Raw genomic sequence first — 22,500 nt, 5'->3', positions numbered from 1 at the left:
TTTGTGTGTTAAATAGAGGATGGATAATTTGAAAGGACAAAGAAAGAACCACATTTCCAATTGTACAAATGTGAAACGGAACCACAGTAAGAGAGAGTTGGGAGACACAAAACATATTGGTGCTATATTTGTTGTTTACACCAAGAAAGCTTTCTTGTGGTTTAACAAGAAATATCTTTGACTATCTTATTGTTTTCTAGTTTGAACTCTTCCGTGTCTCCGTTTCGGCTGCCAACCACGCAAACAAAAAATCGATTGCGTTCCGCCAGGCTTCAAAATGACCTCGAGGGAACCAGACTCCTGACTAGCGTCGGTTCATGGAGAGCGTACAGGTGAGAGATGGCGAGGAGGAGATTCTTGGGTGACTGTTTACTGAAGCAAAGATTATGCTGTCTTGTGACTAGTAACACAGACTGCACGGATCGGTATCGAGTCACAAAGAGATGATAATGATTCTTCTTCTAAACCAATGTCTCGTTGTTGATTTGATTTTTGTTTTAAAGAAATGAAAGAGAGAAAGTATGAAAGAGTAGTTTGTAATATTTTCTGTATGGGCAGAACACCTGAACCACTGTCACATGTGTGTAAGCAACCTCCTGCACAATGGTATGCATGTTGGTGACCTGCAACATTATTTCAAACGTTGCAAAATGGGTGATTGCCACGAATGTAAATAAAAAAAAAACTAATACAGGTACAGGGTTGTGAGTGATCGACGACAATTATCACGGTTAAGCAGATGACCTGTAACACAGTCGTGGATGAGAAGGTGACCTGTTAAAACTCCTGCGCAGAAGTCCAAAAATGACCTATAACGCACTGTTAACACCCGCACTGTTTATGTAGCTAATCTGTAACTCCGTCATGGGACCTGTAACACTGTCGTAAATGTGTAGGTCTTTGGTGCTCTGTCAGTCACACTAACTAATCCACCATACACACTGTCACATCGTGCAGGTTTAATGGTGACCTGAAATATTAATTATATAGTTAACGCAGTGAGAGAAGAGCCATTTGAAGAACTGCAAAAGATGGACATTAAAGTAGCCATTTGCTATGCCTTTCGTGTTTTGCAGATAGATAGCAAGGAAAAATCCTGGTTAGATCATTTGGAGAAAATAATGCCTTCATATCGTCATTCAAAATTATTCAGAGAAAAAGAGATTTGGAATTTTGATAAAAAGAGAAAAAAATGTATTGCTAAAAGGGTTTCATATTTGATAATCATGTTAATCATCATTTATATAGATGTAGATAATCAACTGCATGACATCTAATTAGTTCACTATTAGTTGTTAATGGGAACCAAAATAAAAATTATTATTTTTGGAGTACTCTAAGCAAAAACTTTGAGTGACGTCATGAAATCACAAAACCATACATTATATCACCGTGAAAAATATGTACAAGCACTGTTTTAATGTTAAACGGAAGATATTAAATCTATATCATAGATAAAAAGTTAATGATATAATTACAAAATAATGTAAATTTGTGACAGCAAACCACTACAGTGAACACTTGTGTAATAACTTAAGTAATAACTTTAGTATAGGAACACGAAACCTGTTTATCATTCCATTTAAAATGGTTAATAAATACTTAATTTACAACCAACAATATTTTGTAATATCGACTCATCACTCACTAATTTCAAATCCACATTATCATACGATAAAGATCACTATATTGTTCCTTGACTCTAACCTTAGTCTGAATTTACAATTTTTAGTATTTTGATTCCGACTTTCTAAGGTGACCCAACATAACCCAGTATGACTCTTCTCTTTCTCCCTTTCTTTCACAAAATCCACAAGACACACAGTTCCCCCCTCGCTGCTTAAAAAAAAGATTATTTTCTCATACTATCTTCCTGATTCCTACACAACACACACTCCCTTTCAAACAAGAGCACGCACACTCTAAAGAACCAAATTTTTCTGCCTCAATAGGACTCCTCACACCACAAAGCAGAAGGAAACCAAAGCAAAAAAAGAAATCTCCTAAAAGACAAAGGAAAAAAGTATACACCAGATAGAATTATTGAAATATGACGTACACGGATTTTTTCCCAGTCCGTTTCGCCAGGAACTTTGTCTCTCAACGTCCTTCCCCGAATAGTAAGACAAGATCGCCCACTCACCTTCCTCCATGCCTTCGCCGACGTACCAGTGGACGAACGCGCGCTTGGTAAACATCAGGTCGAATTTGTGGTCGATCCTCTCCCACGCTGATCTGATGGCGGTAGTGTTGGAGAGAACACAGACGGCGCGGTCGACCTTGGCCAAGTCTCCACCGGGGACGACCGTCGGAGGCTGGTAGTTGATGCCGACCTGCGTGGGGTGTGAGAGTGTTGAGTTTTTTACTCTCTTATCTTTCTTATGCTGTCGTCTTTCTTCTTCTTCTTCTTCTTCTTCTTCTATCTACCTCATCATAACGACATATTTAGGCTGTTTTGCGGCCATACCGTGTCACCCCTGCCTTTCTCTAACTGTGCCTGTCATTGTTTTTAAGCTGTTCTACTCACATGGCAAGTCCTAGGATTCTTCTCTTGACTGTCGACAAACCGAATGAAAAATCGGGATCTATTTTGCTCTCATGCCACGCCCCAGAAATCCCATTCGAATTCCTCTAATCACAAAAAGATTCCCAAGCTCTTTTACTTATGGCCCATCATACTAAACGGTGTCTGTCTGTTGCTAATCCTAATTAAACATTATCAAGGTGTTTATTTCTCATGGCGCCCTAAAAATTGTCTACAAACCTTTCATCCACAGAAGGACTTTTTAGTTATTTTGCTCATAATATTTACGAAGAACCTCCTCTACCTGCCTCTATTCAAATGAAACGCTATTAATCCGTTTCGTTTTCATATCACGTCCTACATTCTCCCCCAAGTGCCTCTCTACACACACTAAATAAAATCTTAATCTCTCTTGCTCAACGATCCATTATACCGACCCCCTCCACCTACATATAATCGTACCAAAATTAAATAAACCAATAGATAAACGAATAAATAGATAAATAAACCTCTCTCTCCCTTGACCAGCACCTTCATCCGCCACATCGTACCCTCAAAAGCCTTCTCCTTCGCCACGTCTCCCAAGTCCAACCAACGCTCCTGTTACGAAAGATGAAATAATGCAATGCCGCATTGATATCGATAAATAAATATTTATCCCGTTACCTTGAATCCCGTAGGACACCAGTCGACGAAGGAAATGGTTCTCTTGTTCCTCATTTCGCTGATGGCTTGGTTCACATCCTTCGGTACGACGTCACCGCGGAACAGCAGGCAGCAGGCCATGTACTTGCCCAGCTGAGGGTCGCATTTTACCTGTGCAAAAGGGAGACTATGGGTGGAGGAGTTGCGAAGGGGTTGCAGGTTGTATGTTTTTAATGATGGTGGTGGTGGTGGTGATGATGATGATGGATGATGATGATGAGATGATGATGATGTGATGATGATGATGATGATGGTGGTGATATGGTAGCGGTGCTGATAATGATGACGAAGATGTGATGGTGATGAAGATGAAGATGAAGATAAAGATGATGATAATGATAACAATAATAATGATAATAACAGGGAAAATAATAATATTAACAATAACAATGATAAAACTAATAAACCAATCAACAGACAATAGATAATAACAACAACAGCAACACTGACAATGATACAGTTAGACAACGGACCAAATGAGAATAATATTCCAATATCACATACATCAACGTTAACGACATAAAAAATAACTAAAATAAACAAATAGACAACAAAAAAATATAAATAGAATCTGCCACTCACCATCTGGTGCGAAGGCTCAAAACATTTAGCCGTAATGACCTTCACGTTGAAATCATCGTGCTGAGCCTTATCAGCAGAGACCACAGGGGCGTACGTTGCCTGAAACATTGGGAGCACCATGGTGAATTTTAATGTTCGGTTTTATTGTCACGTATTATAATTGTTGGTTTGTGTTTTCTTTTCAATGATAAAATCTGTGAGTCATTTTGTTATGAATCGAGAGAGGGAATATGATGTATTGTTTGGATTATGATACAATTGTTTAACTTGAAGATTGTATGATATTTGGTGTCACTGTGTAACGAACACGCAAACACACACACACAAACACACACACACACACACACACACACACACACACACACACACACACACGCACGCACGTACAAACAACGCGCACAAACACACACAAACACACACACAGCTATCAGCACATTCGCCTTACCAGCGGGAAATGAATCCTGGGATACGGCACCAAGTTAGTCTGGAATTCGGTCAAGTCGACGTTCAGGGCGCCGTCAAACCTCAGGGATGCTGTGATGCTGATGATAAAGATAAAGATTGACAGTTATATTGCTGGTAGCAGTGTTGGTCGTGAGGATAGAACTGACAGTGATATTGCAAGTTTTATTTTTTGTGTGTTTTTGTAAGTGAGAGATGCGCGTGATGTAGGACCGTAAGTCTCTCTCTCTCTCTCTCTCTCTCTCTCTCTCTCTCTCTCTCTCTCTCTCTCTCTCTCTCTCTCTCTCTCTCTCCTCTCTCTCTCTCTCTCTCTCTCTCTCTCTCCTCCCCAATCCCTCTCAGAAACACCTCCTCTCCCCTCATCCCCTTTAACCCCACCTTCATCTCTCCCCAACCTCAACCCAAACTCACCTGGACACAACTTGGCCAATTAAGCGGTTCAGATTGGTGTAAGTTGGTCTGGTGATGTTAAGTTCCTTTCGGCACAGGTCGTAGATAGCCTCGTTGTCTACCATGAAACCAACTTCACAGTGCTCTAAGGTCGTGTGGGTGAAGAGGATGGAGTTGTATGGTTCGACAACAGCTGTGGATACCTGGTGGAAGGGGAGGAAATGTTGGTTGCTGATTGATTTTGTTGTTGTTTAGGAAATCTCCTCTTTCGCCGTACCCTCCTTTTACACACAGTGAAGACCTTCTTCCCCCTCTACTCTCTCTCTCCCCTTTCCTTTTTTCCCTGTTCCCCCTCCTTCTTCCTTTATCCCCCTCCCATTCTCCTTCTTTTCCTTTTCCCTGTCTCCTCCCTTCTTCTCTATCCCCTTTCCTCTATTTCCCCCTTTTCGCCTTGTTTTTTCCATATTCCCCATTTCTCTTCCTCCTTTCATTTTCCCTTTCCACCGCCTTCCCCTTTCCTCCTCTATTTCCTTTGTTTCCCTTCTTTCCCCTTCTCCTCTCTCATTCCCCTATTTCCTCCCTCTTCTCCTTTCCCTTACTTCTCCCTCCCCCCTTTCCCTTCTCCCTTCTCCTTCCCTTTTCCCCCCCCATTCGCCTACCTACCTGTGGAGCGGGGTAGATGGAGAAGCACAGTTTGGACTTCTTGCCATGCTCGACGGAGAGCTGCTCCAGCAGGAGGGACGCGAAGCCCGAGCCTGTTCCGCCACCGAAGGAGTGGAAGACCAGGAATCCTTGGAATCCTACGCACTGTTCCTGGAGTTTCCTGATGCAGTCGAGGACGACCTCCAGCTGTTCCTTGCCTTGGGGCGGGAGAGATGGAGGTGAGGTGAAATTCGGGGAGAGGCAGAGGGGAAAGAGATAAATAGATAGATTTGATAGATAGATAGATAGATATAGAGAGAGAAAGAATAAGAAACACCGAGAACAACTCACACACATGCGCACACACACGCACTCACGCACACACACACACACACACACACACACACACACACACACACACACACACACACACACACACACACACACACATCATCCCCTCCCTCCACACACAACACCCTCCCCTCCTTCCTCTAACAAACGTGTCCCCAACTTACCGACAGTGTAGTGTCCTCTGGCGTAGTTATTGGCCGCGTCTTCCTTTCCCGTAATAAGTGTACGGGGAGAGAAAAGTTCCCTGTAAGTTCCCGTTCTCACTTCGTCTGTGGGAGGAGAGAAAAGGAAAACGTAGATATTAGGGCTTATTTAGAGTATTTCCTTTTCTGTTTGTATTGTCTGTGGGAGGAGAAAGAAAGAGAGAGAAAAAAAAACCGTAGATATTAGTGCTAATTAGAGCAGTTCCTTTCTGTTTGTATTGTTTAATGAGAGTAACTGACTTTCATTTCGATTTATTCTGTTTAATAGAAGGGATTAGAGTAAGATGAGTGAAATAAAGTAGCTTGTAAAGAACGAACGAATTTTATTTTTTGTTCGTGATTTAATATTGATAGTGGTAAGAAGTTTCCTTTACGTCCCTGTTCGTACTTTGTGAGAGGAGAAGAAAATGCAGATATTAATATTTAATGAGAGTGGTTTATGTAAAATACGTAAAACAAAGTCGTGATTGATGGTGTAAGGTAGTCAGTAATTTAAATCAAAATGAGTAATGAAAGCAGATAAATAAATTAACTCGTAAGCAAATGAAGTAAAGTTATTAAAATCAAGGCGATCTTTATGCTAATTAAAATGAAATAAGTAGAACAAGCTCGTGAGTAAATAAAGTAGTGTGGGCTTTGATTTTCTTTTTTTTTTAGTGTTGGAATTTTAATAGTGATAAAAAAATGGAATTTCGACTCTAGTGTAACTGTTGTATTTTGAACCTTTTTGTAACAATGGAATGTAATATGAACATGTGATATAACTTAGTAAAGCAAATAATTCATAATTGTATGTAGGAAGTTTGAACTGTATGTGAAACGTATATGGATATATGATTAGTATTAATAATTAATCGCAATTCAAAACAAAGCAAATAAATAAGAGACGAACAAAGTAACTACACCTCTTATCCCCTTCCTCCCCCCCCAAAAAAAATATATGTATACCAATGATACCAAATATATATATCCAATTATACCAATTATACCAATTATACCAAAAAACATTCGGTATAAAAAAGCCATAGAAATCACACCGGGTAACCTTCGTAAATAATCATAATAAAATAAAGTGAACGAGACGAGAGATCATACTTTTCAAATTAACAATATTATTAAAGCTTTATAAACATCTAGTATACAAAGGCTCGTACCCAAAGCCTCATTTACGTAATTAATCTTGTGATGCCCGAGTCCGCTCAGCAGGATCAATACCCGGATGACAGGGTAGGACAGGGTGGTGGCGCTGGCTTTTGGTAGGAAAGTAAGAACAGGTAGTGGGGATCGTTATAGGACAGGGTGATAGTTATGCGAACACGGGTAGTGGGGGATAATCATAGGACAGAACAGGGGTAATAGTCATAGGAAAAAAGGTAGTGGGGATAGCCATAAAACATGGTGGGGATGGAGTGATTGTTATAATAACACAAGTAGTGTGGATAGTTATAGGTTAGAATGGGGTGAGAGTTATGAGAACGCAGGTAGTGGGGATCGTCATGGGCCATGTGGATTGCAAGTTTTGAGAACACAGGCTGTGGGATAATCACAGGACAGCAGACAAGTAGAACAGGGAAGTGGAGGTAATCTCGAGACAGGGTACTGGTGATACTTTTGAGGACACAGGTAATGCGGCTAACCACATGACAGGATGGAGTAGTAGGCAAGTAGAACAGGTAATGGAATAATCACATAACAGGATAGGGATGACGGCCATAAGGACACAGGTAGTAGGGAGCAAACAGGGACAAGTTAGGGGTAACATTCATGTAAACACAGTCAGTGGGGATAGTCACATGCCATTTTAATCATGTAGTTAGGCTAGTAGTGACAATGATGAGAAACCAGTTGTGGAGATCTTCATGAGAACACAGGGAATGGTGATGGTCATGTGGGCATAGAAGAAGAAATAGCCTCAGTCCAGGAGTAGTAAAGAATAATAGACTTACAGGGGGCTACTTTCACGAAGGATCGATTGTCAGGGAGATATGCTAGCAGTATAACTTCATGCAGGGTGAGAGCGAGGAAGTAGAGGGAGGGGAAAGGGGGCGATGGAAAGAGAGAAGGAGAGGGAGGGGGAAGATGGAGAGGAAGTGTAGAAGAAGAGGGAGAGGAAAGGGGAGAGGACAGATAGAAGGAGAGGGATGGGAAGGAGAGGGAGGAGGGGGAGAGGAAAGAGAAAGACGAGAAATAGAGAAGGGAGAGGGAGAGGGAATAGAGAAGGGGAGGGATAGGAAGAGGGAGATCAAAGAGGGAAGGAAAGGGAGGGGAAAGGGAGGTGAGGAAAAAAAGACGTAGAGGAAAAGGAAGGGAGAGAGGGAAGAGAGACGGAGAGGAAGGGGAAGGGAGAGAGGAAAGAGAGAAAGGGAGGGATGGAAATGAGAGAAAAGGAGAGTTAAGAAGGAGAAAAGGGGGAGGAGAAAGGGAGAGGGGAAGGGAGAAGGGGAATCAGAGGGACGGGAAAGGGGAAGAGAAAAGGGAAAAAAAAAAACAGCTAAAAGGGGAAAGAGGGAAAAGGAGAAAAGAAAGGGAAAGGAACGGAAAATATATGAAAGGAGAAAAAAAATTGAGAAAAGAGAGAAAAAAGAAGAAAAGAGAGGGAGAGAAAAGATCTTAACCCCCACCCCCCCGTCCCTTACCACCAACCTACTCAAGGACTGTGTTTCGTGTTCACATAACATCTAGCTGAACTTTAAGATTGTACAGTGATGTTAAAGTTCACGGAAAGAGTGTACGAAATGTATAGACCTGTGGGATCCCTTACACACTAGCGTAGTTGCGTCACACACACACACACACACACACACACACACACACACACACACACACACACACACACACACACACACACACACACACACACACACACACACACACACACACACACACACACACACACATTCACACAAACAACACACACACACGATATACACAGACCTATTACACAAGCTTATTTCCACGTAATGCGCTGTCGATATTAGGTTACAAATCTTCTCACGGCGCTGTAAATTATTCACCTTCGTAAACACGCGCTATCTCTCCGTATTTTTTTGTTTATGTTTTTGTTCTGGAGTGAATTTTTCTAAACCATTCTCCGCCATCTTGTTCTGTTACATTTACCATAATCCGTTTTTTATGGGAAAATGGAAGTTTATTTGTTACGAAGAAATTCATGACGTCACAACAAATCACAGCCTCTGAGCAATACAAAATTCACAAACAAGTGACGTTACTCGCTACGCATACAACGAATCAATACGCGCGAGTTTACACGGGGGTTAAGGGTACCGGCGCTAACGAAAGTTCATTTGCAACAATGGTTTTCAACTTTTTAAAATCCTATGACTGACTGCATTTCCAGAGATTTATTATCAGCTGATTGCCCTTCTTATTCAGAAGAGAATCTCTTTTTCTCACTCTGTTTGTCTGTCTGTTTGTGTGTCTGTCTCTTTCTCTTTTTCTCTTTCTCTCTCTATATATACTTATTGGTCTGTCTATCCATCTATCCATCCATCTCTCTCTATCTATATATCTATCTATCCATCCATCCATCCATCCATCCATCTATCTATTTATCTATCTATCAATCCATCCATCCATCCATCCATCCATCCATCCATCCATCTATCCATCCATCCATCGATCCATCAATTTCTTATCGTTACCAACATTACTCTACATTGTACTATATTCTCCTCATCTCTGTTTTTCCCTTTTGGTGTTCGTGGAGGAACGGGACCGTAAGCCGTGCGTGCAATATGCGACGGAAGACCCATGTTCCCTGACAACGGGTCATAATATATACGACCCGAGATATATATATACGTAACCGCAGATGTCGTTAAAGCAGGAGGGAGAGAGAAAGAGGAAAGGAGGAGGAAGAAGGGATGGAGAGGGAGAAGGAAGGAAAGAGGGAGTAAGAACAGATAACAGAAAGGTAAGAAAAGGAGATAGGAGAGATGAAGAGGAAGATGAGATGTGAGTAGAATAGAGGGTGGAGGGGGGGAGAAATCTAGGTATCCTATATCGTAAGGAAGGTTATGTAAACCTGAGGAAGGTTTAGGAAAGTTTAAGAAGGATGAGGAAGGTTTCAGAATGTTTCAAAATGTTTAAAAATGTTAAAGAAGGTTTAGGGTGATTAAGGAAACGTTACGGAAGGTTTAAGAAGTATGGAAGGATTAAGAAAGTTAAGGGAGGTTTAAGAATGTTTAAGGGATGTTCAAGGAGGTTGAGAAAGGTTGAGGAAGGTTAAGGAAGTTTAAGGAAGATTTAAGGAAGGACAGGGAAGGTTTGAGAAAGTTAAGGAAGGTTAAGGAAGGTCACAAAAAAAGAGGAACAGTTACGATATGAATTTCCACTCACGAAACGGGAAATGAGTTTTGAAAATTGGGTTGTCTAAATTATGTATGATACATATAATAGCAAGATGAAGGAAAATGGGAGCGAGTTTGGGGAATGTGGTAAATACCCGTCTTTTGTTCACTCTTGTCTAGTGTTTTCTCAACATCCCCCTTTTCGCTTGGTTTCTTGCTTTCGGATTTTTAATCTCTCTCTCTCTCTCTCTCTCTCTCTCTCTCTCTCTCTCTCTCTCTCTCTCTCTCTCTCTCTCTCTCTCTCTCTCTCTCTCTCTCTTTCTCCCTCTTTCCATCTCTCTCCCTCTTTATCTTTCCCCATTTATCTCTGTCTCTCATTAAGGACAAGCAAACATAATAGTTTTATTCCCTTGGCTGTTGCTTCTGTAACTTGTTGCCTCCGAGAAGGGCAATAAAACCCGATCAATTCTGTGCCTCGCGTGTTGAGCCGTGTTGTGAATCAATACTCTATCCTCCTTAGTGTATTTGGATTCCTCTGGATCCCTCTCTTTCGCACTTCTTTTCGAATAGTTTTGAAGGAAAGGGTTCAGTTACTTATACTTATAGGGGAATTGTCAGGAGTACATAAGAGTCCACCTGGCGTGACCTGGACGCCTTAGAGAATCATAATACGGCCGTGCTGCTGACAGGTAATTGTTTCTGTAGGTAGAAAAAAAAGAACGAACTCATATAGGTCAGCAGGTGCCTCTTACATCGATAATTCATCCATCTTGGTCAGTGGGTAATGACGTGTTTTTTTCTTTCTTCGTTGTTAATAATCCTGTGTGGTTTACTTTTCTCCGTCACAAGATTCACTCGAGCAGACAACGGGGAAAGGGTTGTTATCTGTCGCAAGTTCTTTACGAGGAGAGAAATAAGTTTGGTTCTCTTCCCGAAATACAAGCAAAATATAACTAGATCCTTTCTCGGCATTGTGATATGGAGTTCATACAGTAACATGTATACGAAAATAATGTATGCAAGTAATAAGATTCACAGCCAAAATGAAATAATAAAAGTAATAAAAATGATAAAATAAAGGCTTCCTATATTTTGAGTAAAATCGAGCTGCTCTTCAGTCAGGGAAAACGCAAGTACTATTTTCAGTTATATTTTTGTTTTAGTATTATTTTTAGGATTTTGTTTTTCTCGTTAACGCAACTTTTCTGCCTTGCTTAAATTTCAAGAAGAACTATGAGCTAAATAAAAGAGAAAAGTCAGAGTGTGTGTGTGTGTGTGTGTCAAAGAACTAATATTGCGGTTTCGTCCTATACATCCAATTACGATAAACCGGAATATTTGTCACCATTGGGATCCTCCTTCCGCACATAAAATTGAAGATAAGTGCCCGTAATACATAGCATTAAACACCCATTCGGTCGTTGATGAATAATGACCTATCTAATGATCCACCTTAATCTCCCTCATTGTTCCTCCAATGGCGTGACCTACTGTGACCTTAGAGAACCAAAATGGTGTAGGCTAATGACCAAGCGAGCAGGGTTTCGAGGCAGAGAGGTTAGGGAGCACAATGAGCTCCCATTATGATTGCATCACGTAAATAGACTCCCGTTGTGGTTAAAAGATTAAAAAGGTTCTTCGTTCCGTCTCTACAATTCGTCTTTGTAAGTCACTTCATTTCGACCATGGAGAACAAGAGAGAGGAGGAGGGTATGTATTTTTTTTTTAATTCAAATCTGTTTTCTTAGCATTGTAGAGGTGTATTATGTTACTGCGCTATGTTGTATTCACAGCGTGTAAGAGTACAAGCGTCCTGGTAATGCTTTATGTTTTATGTCACCTACCGTAGTGTTTTACTTTCAAAAATTAATATACTAATAATTTCGAGCCTGAAAAGTCTTAAAGAGAAAGGAGAAGTGTACAAAGCTCCCTTTATTCATTCGTTTCCTTGTAGTGTTCTAGAGTTGAGTTATGGTACCACATCTAGACCTGATAGCATATGCCAGTGCAGCCGTAGGAATATATATAAAAAAAATGTAATAAAAAAGATATATGGTAACATTACAACGTGAGGATTCGAATGTCCTTTAATTTGCACCTAGTTTCATTCGCCAGAGCTTTGTTATAGCACCGTAATATTTTCTAGCCACATGATATACTAGTTCATTTGAGCATAACGTATATAATTTGGAAAATGAGACATATGGGTGACTTGTATGGAGAGGTTAAAGTCCTAACGTCACTTCTTTCCTAGTGATATTCATGAACTGTGTTATAGTACGCCAATGTCTTCCGCTGAACATTTCATCAAGGAGAATATGTCCCCACAGTGTACTATACAACCAAAAGAGGTCTTGTAACTTTGCGTTGTACTGTAGAACGGATACATTTTATGCGTTGGTCTCCTTGTGATCCGGCTCTTATGATTCCTGATAAAAGATAAAGCGAAAGGAGGACATCATATTCTTCTGAGGTTTGTAATCTTTTTCTCCTTAAGGAAGACGGAGGGACAACTCATCGTGTTTTCAGCGGAGACCTTCTCCCAGACGCCAGATAATGTCTCACGTAATGTTTTCTTTCTTCTTTTATTCTTTTATTCTTTGACGTTAAGTGGCGTTGTTAGAATTGTTTGATTTGAGATCGAAGTAACAAGTGCATCAGCGCCTTGTGTGATTGTTTATGAATGCTTGCCTTCTGTGAAGCATTTTGTGTTCTAGATTCCAATCCTGGCATGTGGATCTGTATGTTTGTAAGTGTGTGTATGTGTGTAGATTTGTATGTACTTATAGCTTGTGTCTGTATATGTCAGTATATGCTTATACGCATGGGTGTTTGTACATGTGGGTGCCTCTAGATGTAAGTGTGTGTGTTTGTATGCCATTTGGTTGTCTGTATAAGTGTGCGTGCACTCACGTGGGCATACCTGCACACGTGTATCTGTATGATCGCACTGTAAGGTAGCGGCAGGAAGGACACCTGACACTGAAGTAATTAGGTTAAACAGTGTTTGCGTCTCCCCTGCCAACCGGCCAATCAATGTCTCTAAGGTGAGCGAGAACCATCACACCAACCCTGCCTCGACGCCCCACTGCCCCTGCCCTAACCCCAATATTACTCAGGGCTTCCCTCTTCCCCTTTCTGTTCAACCATACCCTCTGCCCCTACGCTACCCCATGCCAACTTCTCTCCCCTACCCTCCAGTCCCCGCCCTACCCCCTCAATTTCCACTACCCGTACGCAACCCTGCCTGCCTCTTCCTCCCCTATTTACCCGCCAACGAATCTACAACCCGCTAAAACAGCAAGGATCATTGGACAACACCTATTTTAAAACAGCCCATTTTACGCCCTCTGTGTTTATAGCAACACGCAAGAGTCGCATAATTGCCTCCTTAAAGTCAAGGTTCAACCATTGCAACACACCACATAGTCCACGAGTGTGTCACTAAAGCAACACCTGAGTGTGTAACAAATAAACATAAACATGACGGACATGTGACAGTTGGGTGTAAATGAAAAGTGGAGTGATAACACCGCAGATTTTACCACACGAACCTTATAATAAATTCCACCAAAAAATATTTTCTGATGGCAGTCAAGTAAAGATGAAAAGAATACACGACAATATCGAGAATTTTACCGTATAATATGAAAATGTATATACATAGATTTGATGACGCATATGAATTGACAATGATAGTAACTTCAGACAATATAACAAATAGCTATTTTTTTTTTTATAAAAGAAGAAGATTCACAGAACAATTCGAAATAAAGAAAGAAATAAAAATAATTAAAGAGAAAATAAACAGGAACGAAGTAGCAACGCAACTCATTATCATTTATAAAAGAAAAAAACAGAGGTAAATTAGCAATTCATGAAAATATTTCCCAAAATAGAACTGAAGGCAAAGCGCGCCGACTTCCCTAATCACAAGTTAATTTCCGAATGAGAAGAGGAATAAAAAGGAAGAAGATGACCTGGTTAACGTGCTGTTCTTCAAAATCACGAGCTGATAGTGTAATTAACTACAAATTAGGGGAGTAGGGAAAGGGAGGGGAAGGGAATGTAGGAAAAGGGGAAGGGAGAAAGAAATGGGAGAAGGTAGGATAGGAAAAGGAAGAAGGGAGGATAGGAAAAGGAGAAGGGAGGGATAAAAGGGAGAAGGAAAGGATAGGAAAAGGAGAATGGAAGGATAAAAGGGAGAAAGGAAGATAGGAAAACTAGAAGGGACGGAAGGGAAAGGGGGGAGGACAGGAGACGAAGAGGGGGAGCGGAGAGAAGGAGGGAGAGAGGAGAGGAGAGGAGGAAAGAAAAGTAAAGGGAAAGGGAAAGGGGATGAGAAGAAAATAGAAAAGAAAAGGGAGTAAGAACAAATAATTTAGAAAAGGAAAAAGAGAGAGAAGGGATGAAGTGGAAGTGAAGATGGGAGTAGAATAGAGTGAAGGGACAGGTGAGGAGAAGAGGAATAGGGGAAGAGGGAAATACTAGGAGAAACGAAGGGGAAGAAAGAAAGTAGAGGAATATGGAAAGAGTAAGAGAAGGGAGGATGATGGTGACCAAAGAAAAGAAGGGAAGTTAAAAGAAGGGGAGGGAAATGAAGCGCTAAGAATGAGGGCAAGAGAAGCAGGTTGATTATTTACAAAGGAGGGGGGGACAGGGGAGTCAAAACAGTGCACAAAGAGTGGATATAATGACGGTTTATACATCGGCAGTACATCGTAATTTGAGCCTTATGATACATATAGAGGGGGGGGGGGTTAAAAAGGGTTTTGTAAGGGGAAAGCAGGGGCGGGGGGAGGGGGGAGGGGACGACGACGATGAAAAATTAGACAAGAGACAATAAAGAGAAACAAAGTAGGGGGGAAGGGGGGAGGGATGATTACGACAGCGAGAAGTCAAGGATGAAAAGCGTGTGTGTGTGTGTGTGTGTGTGTGTGTGTGTGTGTGTGTGTGTGTGTGTGTGTGTGTGTGTGTGTGTGTGTGTGTGTGTGTGTGTGTGTGTGTGTGTGTGTGTGTGTGTGTGCGTGTGTGTGTGCGCGTGTGTGTGTGTGCATGCGTGCGTGTGTGAGCATGTGTTTACCTGTGTTGTGTGCGTGTATGATGGATGAGATCCAATATTCTGCTCCGCCCCTGTTGATATCTAAAATCAGTGGCAACCTGAATAAAGTCTCTATAAAAAATGACACTCCGATTACAAGACATGCGATTGTCGAAAATCAGATTCAGTGCCAATAAGTGCCATTGAGAGTGTCTTTGGCAGCGCTGGCGTTTGAACTTCAGAACTTCAGCAGGTTCACTCGACAGCTGCCATGCTGATTCCTCATGCACAGTGGTCATGGAACAGGTATTCACTCATGAGAGATCGATACTACATTTATGGGTCATATATATATTTTTCTTCCATTCTGTCTTATCATTTTCTAATTCCATGATAACTCTTTCATCTTTTGTCTCTTCATCCGCTCGATTTTACCGTGTATTCTGTCACCCTTTTTTACTCTTCTCTCTCTTTTAGATCCTATAATTCCTTCGTCACACTTCTTCAACACATCGTCCTTTTATGTTCGACCCTGCATATTATTCCATCACATTTTTTCACTCTTCCTCCCTCTCTGTAATACTCAGTTCCTTGTGTCACACTTTTTCCCCTCCTTCCTCCCTCTTTATCAGATTCTACTTTGTATACCGTCACACTAATTATTCCATGTCACTCTCTTTTTTTTACCCTTCCTACATTGTTTTCCGTCACACTATTTTCTTCTATCTCCCTCTCGACTCTATATTAAATTCGTCACAATTCTTTCCTCTCTAGCAGATCCTACAGTTCATTCCATCACCTTTCACCCTTCTACACTCTCTATTCAACCTTACTTTATATTCCATCACACTTCTACACCCTTCCTCGATCCTTTCCATACCCTACAATGTATTCCGTCACACTACTTCCTTCCTTCTATCTCTGTTCGACCCTATTTTGTACTCCGCCACCTTTCCTTCCTCCTTCCTTCACTCTATCCTTTGTACTTGATTGTGACGTCCCGGCCTGCGACTGCCTGCAATCAGAATCCTACAGCACGAAAGGGATTGATTTTCTTGAGGTAATCTTCCTCATTTCCGGTCTGACTTCGCCTCACATTTCTTTTATGTTCAAAGTGAGGAAGAGGGGGAGTGTGTGTGTGTGGGGGGGGATAGGATGAGCGGGAAGGGAAGTGGGAGGGAGAGGGGGAGACGGAGAGAGGGAGAGACGGAGAGAAGGAGAGAGGGAGAAAGGTAGAGAGGGAGGGAAGGACGAAGTAGCGAAAAGGAAGGAGAGAGGGAGAGAGGGAGAGAGAAAGAGAGAGAGAGAGAAAGAGAGGAAGAGAGATAGAAAAACAGACAAAGAGAGAAAGACAGACAGACAGACAGACAAACAGAAAAAGAATCAACACGATAAACAGTAGACTAAGAACTACGTAGAAATGAGGGAAACCTTAACCAAGAATAAGATAATTATTCTGGTGAGGAGATAATACCTTCTGACATGTAAGACGGCAGTTAGTGTGACCAAGTATTAATCATGTCTTTACCGCGAGAAGTAGGAAGGTCACTTTGCGACGGGAAGGGAATAGAATGAAAAGAAAGAAAGAAAAGAATACGAAAAAAAAAAACATTTTTTTTTTGGGGGGGGGTTAGGAGAGAGCATTGAGTTTCATAGGTTTCTCTTTCTCTTTCTCTTCATTTCCTCTCTATCTTTATTTCTGTCACTATCTCTGTCTGTCTGTTTGACTGTCATCCTCTTTTTTTCTCTCTCCCTCCCTCCCTCTCTTCCCCCCTCCCTCTCTCTCTCTCTCTCTCTCTCTCTCTCTCTCTCTCTCTCTCTCTCTCTCTTCTCTCTCTCTTTCTCTCCCTCTTCCTCATTCTCTATAAGATAAAAAAAAGTTTTTCTTTATTTCAACATGAAAAAGACCCACAGATATAACAATGCATGCCACCCCCTCCCCTTTCCCTACTTCAGTAAAGCATTCCACAACATTAACTCAATTAGCCAGACAAGTGCCTAACCTGTCGATGCCCAAGATAAGGTGTGTGCGTTTCCGCCCCCGTCACGCCCAGGATGATTATTCGGGCGTAATAATGATTTCTATCTTTGTTTATCATTGTGACGTGGAAGAAAGTTGATTACCCTGTTGGCCACGGCATGGTCCCAGGTCACGTGATCTTAGGTGGGGGTGGGGTAGAGGGTGATGGTGGTGGTGGTAGGGGGGGGGGGGTCATGTCATCATCATCGTCATCATCTCTCTTCTGTCATGTCAAGGGAGAGTCATTTTTTCATCGGTGTTTGTTTGTTTGTTTTTGTTTTGTTCGATTGTTTATCTTTTATGATTATGTGTGTGTGTGTGTGTGTGTGTGTGTGTGTGTGTGTGTGTGTGTGTGTGTGTGTGTGTGTGTTGTGTGTTTTGTGGTGTATTTTGATCGTGTTTACATTGCGTGCCTGAGTGTGTGTGTGTGTGTTTGAGTGTGTGTGTGTGTTTGAGTGTATTTTTGTGTGTATGTTTGTGTATGTATGCGATAATGTAAAAAAAGTTTAATTTTCATCACAGAATTGTCTGCAGTATACAGCAACAGGTTTAGAATTTACCTGTCGTGTCTTTTTCCTAACACGTCAGCATGTCAACGCGTCAGACCATGCTAAGGTGCGGCAGAGCTAGATATCTCTTCTCTCTCTCTCTTCTCTCTCCTCTTTCTCTCTCTCTCTCTCTCTCTCTCTCTCTCTCTCTCTCTCTCTCTCTCTCTCTCTCTCTCTCTCTCTCTCCTTCTCTCCTCTCTTCTCTCTCTCTCTCTCTCCTCTCTCTCTCTCTCTCTCTCTCTCTCTCCTCTCTTCTCTCTTCTCTCTCTCTCTCTCTTCTCTCTCTCTCTCTCTCTCTCTCTCTCTCTCTCTCTTCTCTCTCTCTCTCTCTCTCTCTCTCTCTCCTCTCTCTCACTCTCTCTCTCTTCTCTCTCTCACTCTCTCTCTTTCTCCCTCTTTCCTCTCTTTTCCTCTCTTCCCTCTCTTCCTCTCTCCCTCTCCCTCCCTCCCTCTCCCTCCCTCGCACTCTCCCTCTTTCACACTCCACCTCTTTCACCCCCCCCTCTCTCTCTCTCTATGCATGTCCAAAATATGACCCTCGGCCAGTGTAATGCCCCCAAGCAATTAAGTGCACGCAAAAGAGAACATGAACTTTGAGGTTACATGTCATATACGAAAAATCCCCGAAGGTGTACATTGAGCACTTTATAATGAAGAATATGACCCGTACGTGTCAGATTTAGGTCGTTGTATGGAATGCAGGAACTATTGTAAGTGGGTTTAATGGAGAATGTTGTTAGTATGTAGGGCGTTTGTGTAGACAGGGTGCACGTGTGTAGACGATTGTGCATTGAAGTAGTTTAATGCGTAGTGTGGAATTTGAAATAATGATTGAAGGTACAGAAGTGAGTGCAGAAAGGATATGATGTTTTTTTTTGTTCTTTTTTGGGTTATATAATACTGTGGATTGAGTGTATTACTACACAATCGACACATGCATATAGATATACATGTCTTTGTCACACACACACACATACACACACACACACACACACACACACACACACACACACACACACACACACACACACACACGCACACGCCACTAAACCAAGGGATAAGGTACTGTAATGACCAGGGTACCAACAGGTAATACTCAGAAATCACTTATTTTCTCCAGAGTATCAATTAATGACATGCTGAACGTAATCAAGTTTCGTTCCCGACTTCACATGCGATAAGAAGAAGGGGGGGGCGGGGTACGGGTAGTGGGGGGGAGGAAGACCTTTCATCGTACATTACAATTTTTTGATACGATTAACCGCGCGTGCGTCACTATATGATCACTATATATCTTCGTCGTGAATACTGTGCCAGCACCCAATCACCATAACTATAATGTGTCTAATGCTATTTCCATCTCACTATCCATCACCACAGCGTCATCACCTACAATACAAACGCTTTATCACTATATGCTAAAGTTTCCTCACACTCCTACCAGTCCTAAACACCACAGCAATCCAGTCACTATACGTTATACACCACACACCATAAGCACCATAGATCACCATTCCATCACCATACACGATCTGCTCTTCGATCCTCCTTCCCCGTGCGTGATGGATTCAGAAGACTGGAATGCCTGGAATCGATCACAACGTGGCATTCCAGTGAGAGGGAGGGGGGGTTGAGGGGTGGTGGAGAGGGAGGGAAGGGGGAAGGAGGGGCGAGAGGAGGAGAGGAAGGTTGGGAGGGAGGAGGGAGGAGGAGAGGAAGGGTGGGAGGGAGGAGGGAGGAGGAGAGGAAGTGTGGGACGGAGGAGGGAGGAGGAGGGGGCGAGGGGAAAAGAAGGGAGGGGAGGAGGAGGATCCAGGGGTGCGGGAGGTAGGGAAGAGGAGGGAGAGGGGTCGAGAGGTGGTGGAGAGGAAGGGAGGGAGGAGGGAGGGAGGGAAAGGACGAGGGGAGAGGATGAGGGAGACGGAAGGAATGGGGGGTTAGAGAAAGAAGGGAATCAGGGAGGTGTCGAGGACGGGAGGGGGGTGGGGGCTGAATCGCAGGGACGTTGGCAGAGAAGTGGCGTGGGTGGGTGGGTGAGGTGGGGGGGGGGGCAAAGCGAGCTAAAAAGGATGTTCCTGAAGAATAAATAACATTCCTACTTCTTCCTTGACCTTCTTTTCTCTCCCCATCCCCCTCTTCTTCTCTTACCCTTCACCTCTCCTCTTCCTCCCCCACCTCTCCCTCCTCCTCGTCCTCGTCCTCCTCCTCCTTCTCCTCCTCCTCCTCCTCCTTCTCCTCCTCCTCCTCCTCCTCCTCCTCTTCCTCTCCCTCTTCCTCCCCTCCTCCCCCTTCTCTCCCTCCTCCTCGTCCTCCTCCTCCTCCCCCTCTTCCTCCTCGTCTTCTCTCCTACTTTTTTCACAATTCTCTTCCTCTTCTTTTCTTCCCTTTCGTCCTTCCTCCTCCTCCTCTTCCTCCTTCATCTCCTCCTCCTCTTCCTCCTCTCCTTCTCTTCCTCCTCCTCCTCCTCCTCCTATCCCCTTCCCCAGTCTCCATTTACTTCCTCGAAAAATAATTCATGCGAACCTATTGTGTGTATGTAGGGCACCGATTTTACTCTGTCACTATTAACATTTCATGCCATTTTTACCTATATGTCATTTTATATCTCCCACTCTCTTTTCTCTCTCTCTCTCTCTCTCTCTCTCTCTCTTCTCTCTCTCTCTCTCTCTCTCTCTCTCTCTCTCTCTCTCTCTCTCTCTCTCTCTCTCTCTCACTCTCTCTCACTCTCAGGAGGAGGTGGAAGAGGAGGAGGAGGAGGAGTAAAGAAGAGGAGGAGGAGAAAGAGGAGGAGGAGGAGAAAGAGGGTGAGGAGGAGGAGGAGGAGGAGGAGGAGGAGAAAGAGGAAGAGGAGAAGGAGTAAAGGAGGAGGAGGAGGAGGAGGAGAAAGAGGAGGAGGAGGAGGAGGAGGAGGAGGAGGAGGAGGAGGAGAAGAAGAAAGAGGAGACAGAGGGAGGGAGAGGAAAAGGAGGAGGAGGAGGAGGAGTAAGAAGAGGAAGGAAAGGAAAGGAAGAAAGGAAGTGGAAGAGAACGGAGTAGAAAAGAAAGCAAGAGAAAAAAATGAGAAAAGAGAAAAAAGAAAGGAATGTGAAAAAGAAGGAGAGAAAGAAGTATAGGAAAAGGAGAGCCAAAAGAGAGAAAAATGACGAACGAGAAGAAGAGGGAAAAAAAGGAGAAAAAAATCGTGCTTCGTAAAGTCGGACATATATTGTCCATCGATAATGCTTTCTACCTTTATGCCAAATATCCCTGTGTCTTCCTTTGTCTCCCTCCTTCTTTCCTTCTCCTGTCCTTCCTTCCCATCTACTGCTTTCCTTCCTTCTCCTGGTCCCTACTTCTTTCTGACTCCTACTTTTCCTCCATCCTTCTGTTACTCCCCCATTTTCTTCTTCCTTCTCACCCTTTCCTTTCTTCCATTTCTCTCTCCTTTCCTCCTCCCATTCCTTTTTTCCACTTCTCTCTCCTTTGACGTCCCTTCTCCTACTTCATCTCTCCTTTTCTCCCTCTCTCTCTCCTTCTTTCTATTCCGAGCGCAAAACACCACACAGTCACATCAAATAACGCCTTAGTGTGCTATGGGTTAATTCAAAAAGTTTGTAATTCGCTTTTATTGCGAAAAGCTGCGTGCAATGTGCAACACGGAAGTCAAAAGGCGTAAGGAAAGACTATGACTTCTTCCTCTTTCCTCCATCGAGTGTACAGGTGCGTTAAGCTTCGTCGTACTTGAGTTGTGTGTGTGTGGCTCAGTGTAAAGTTCGGCTTACGAGTGTGGATTGCGAGGACGACTTAATAGTGTGGCTTACGAGGACCACTTAATAGTGTGGCTTACGAGGACCACTTACGAGTGTGGGTTACGAAGACCACTTACGAGTGTGGGTTACCAGGACCACTTACGAGTGTGGGTTACTAGGACCACTTACGAATATTACTTATGAGGACGATTTGTGAGCGTGGCTTATGAGTACAACTTACGTCTATCAATTAAAACATGGCTTACGAGTAAGACTTATGAAAACGACATAAAATTACGACTTTCAAGGACTAAATAAAACCACGACTTCCGAGGACGACTTGACACCACGACTTACGAAAACGACTTAGCATCATGACCTGTGGGAACGCCCCTTTGTCTCCCAAGTTCCTCGCTTCAGTGGACGTATCAGCGTTGTTACTTTCATGCTAATACCTCGTGTTTCACGATGCCGAGAAAGTCACTGCTCTCGGTAATCGTGAAGGTAACCCGTGTTATGCTCTGGCGTGACGTGTTTATGACATGTTAAGGCGATGGCGTAAATCTGTCAGCGTGATGGGTGCCTGTCAACGCTGCTGAGCGAGAGACGAAATACACGAAGTTGCTTGAAATAATAGGCAGTTTGAAGGTTATATTTTTTATTGGTGTAAGTGTTATTTGAATCGAATGCAGGCAACGTCTTAAGAGCCTGCTTATTTTCTCAAACTTCTGAGAAATTCAGAGTTAAGAGAAGGGGTGGTGCGCGAAACATGATGGTCAGATATTGCATAGCAACGCGCCATACTAGCAAACAAAACAAACTCTTTTTCGCCCTTTTTCGTGTTCGCCCTTTTCTTCTACTCCTTCTTTTATTTTATTTTATCTTATTCCTTCTTCTATAATGTAATTTTCCTTTCTTCTTCTTCTTCTTCTTTCCTTTTTTCTTCTTGTTATTTTTTTCCTTCTCTTTTTTCCCTTCTTCTTCTTGTTACTTT

At 42.6% G+C, this 22,500-nt stretch overlaps 1 protein-coding gene across 2 annotated transcripts in view; it reads right to left on the bottom strand.

Annotated features, from left to right (window-relative positions):
• Positions 1-22,500, bottom strand: part of LOC119580888 (tubulin alpha-1 chain-like) — a 38,779-nt gene that overhangs the window by 11,011 nt on the left and 5,268 nt on the right. For both annotated transcript variants that reach the window (XR_005229409.1, XM_037929121.1), the window contains exons 2-8: positions 5,821-5,925; positions 5,327-5,523; positions 4,685-4,866; positions 4,257-4,353; positions 3,812-3,910; positions 3,191-3,340; positions 2,144-2,333 (exon numbers count right to left, since the gene is read on the bottom strand). Coding sequence is in view for 1 of the 2 variants with exons in the window: in XM_037929121.1 (XP_037785049.1) it covers positions 2,144-2,333; positions 3,191-3,340; positions 3,812-3,910; positions 4,257-4,353; positions 4,685-4,866; positions 5,327-5,523; positions 5,821-5,925 (1,020 nt within the window). In the remaining variant the exon portion in view is untranslated. The remainder of the gene's footprint in view (positions 1-2,143; positions 2,334-3,190; positions 3,341-3,811; positions 3,911-4,256; positions 4,354-4,684; positions 4,867-5,326; positions 5,524-5,820; positions 5,926-22,500) is intronic.

This window comes from Penaeus monodon, chromosome 2, assembly GCF_015228065.2.
Source record: "Penaeus monodon isolate SGIC_2016 chromosome 2, NSTDA_Pmon_1, whole genome shotgun sequence".
NCBI lineage: Eukaryota > Metazoa > Arthropoda > Malacostraca > Decapoda > Penaeidae > Penaeus > Penaeus monodon.
Note: the sequence above shows the minus strand (reverse complement) of the source record. Positions and strands in the feature narration are given on the sequence as shown.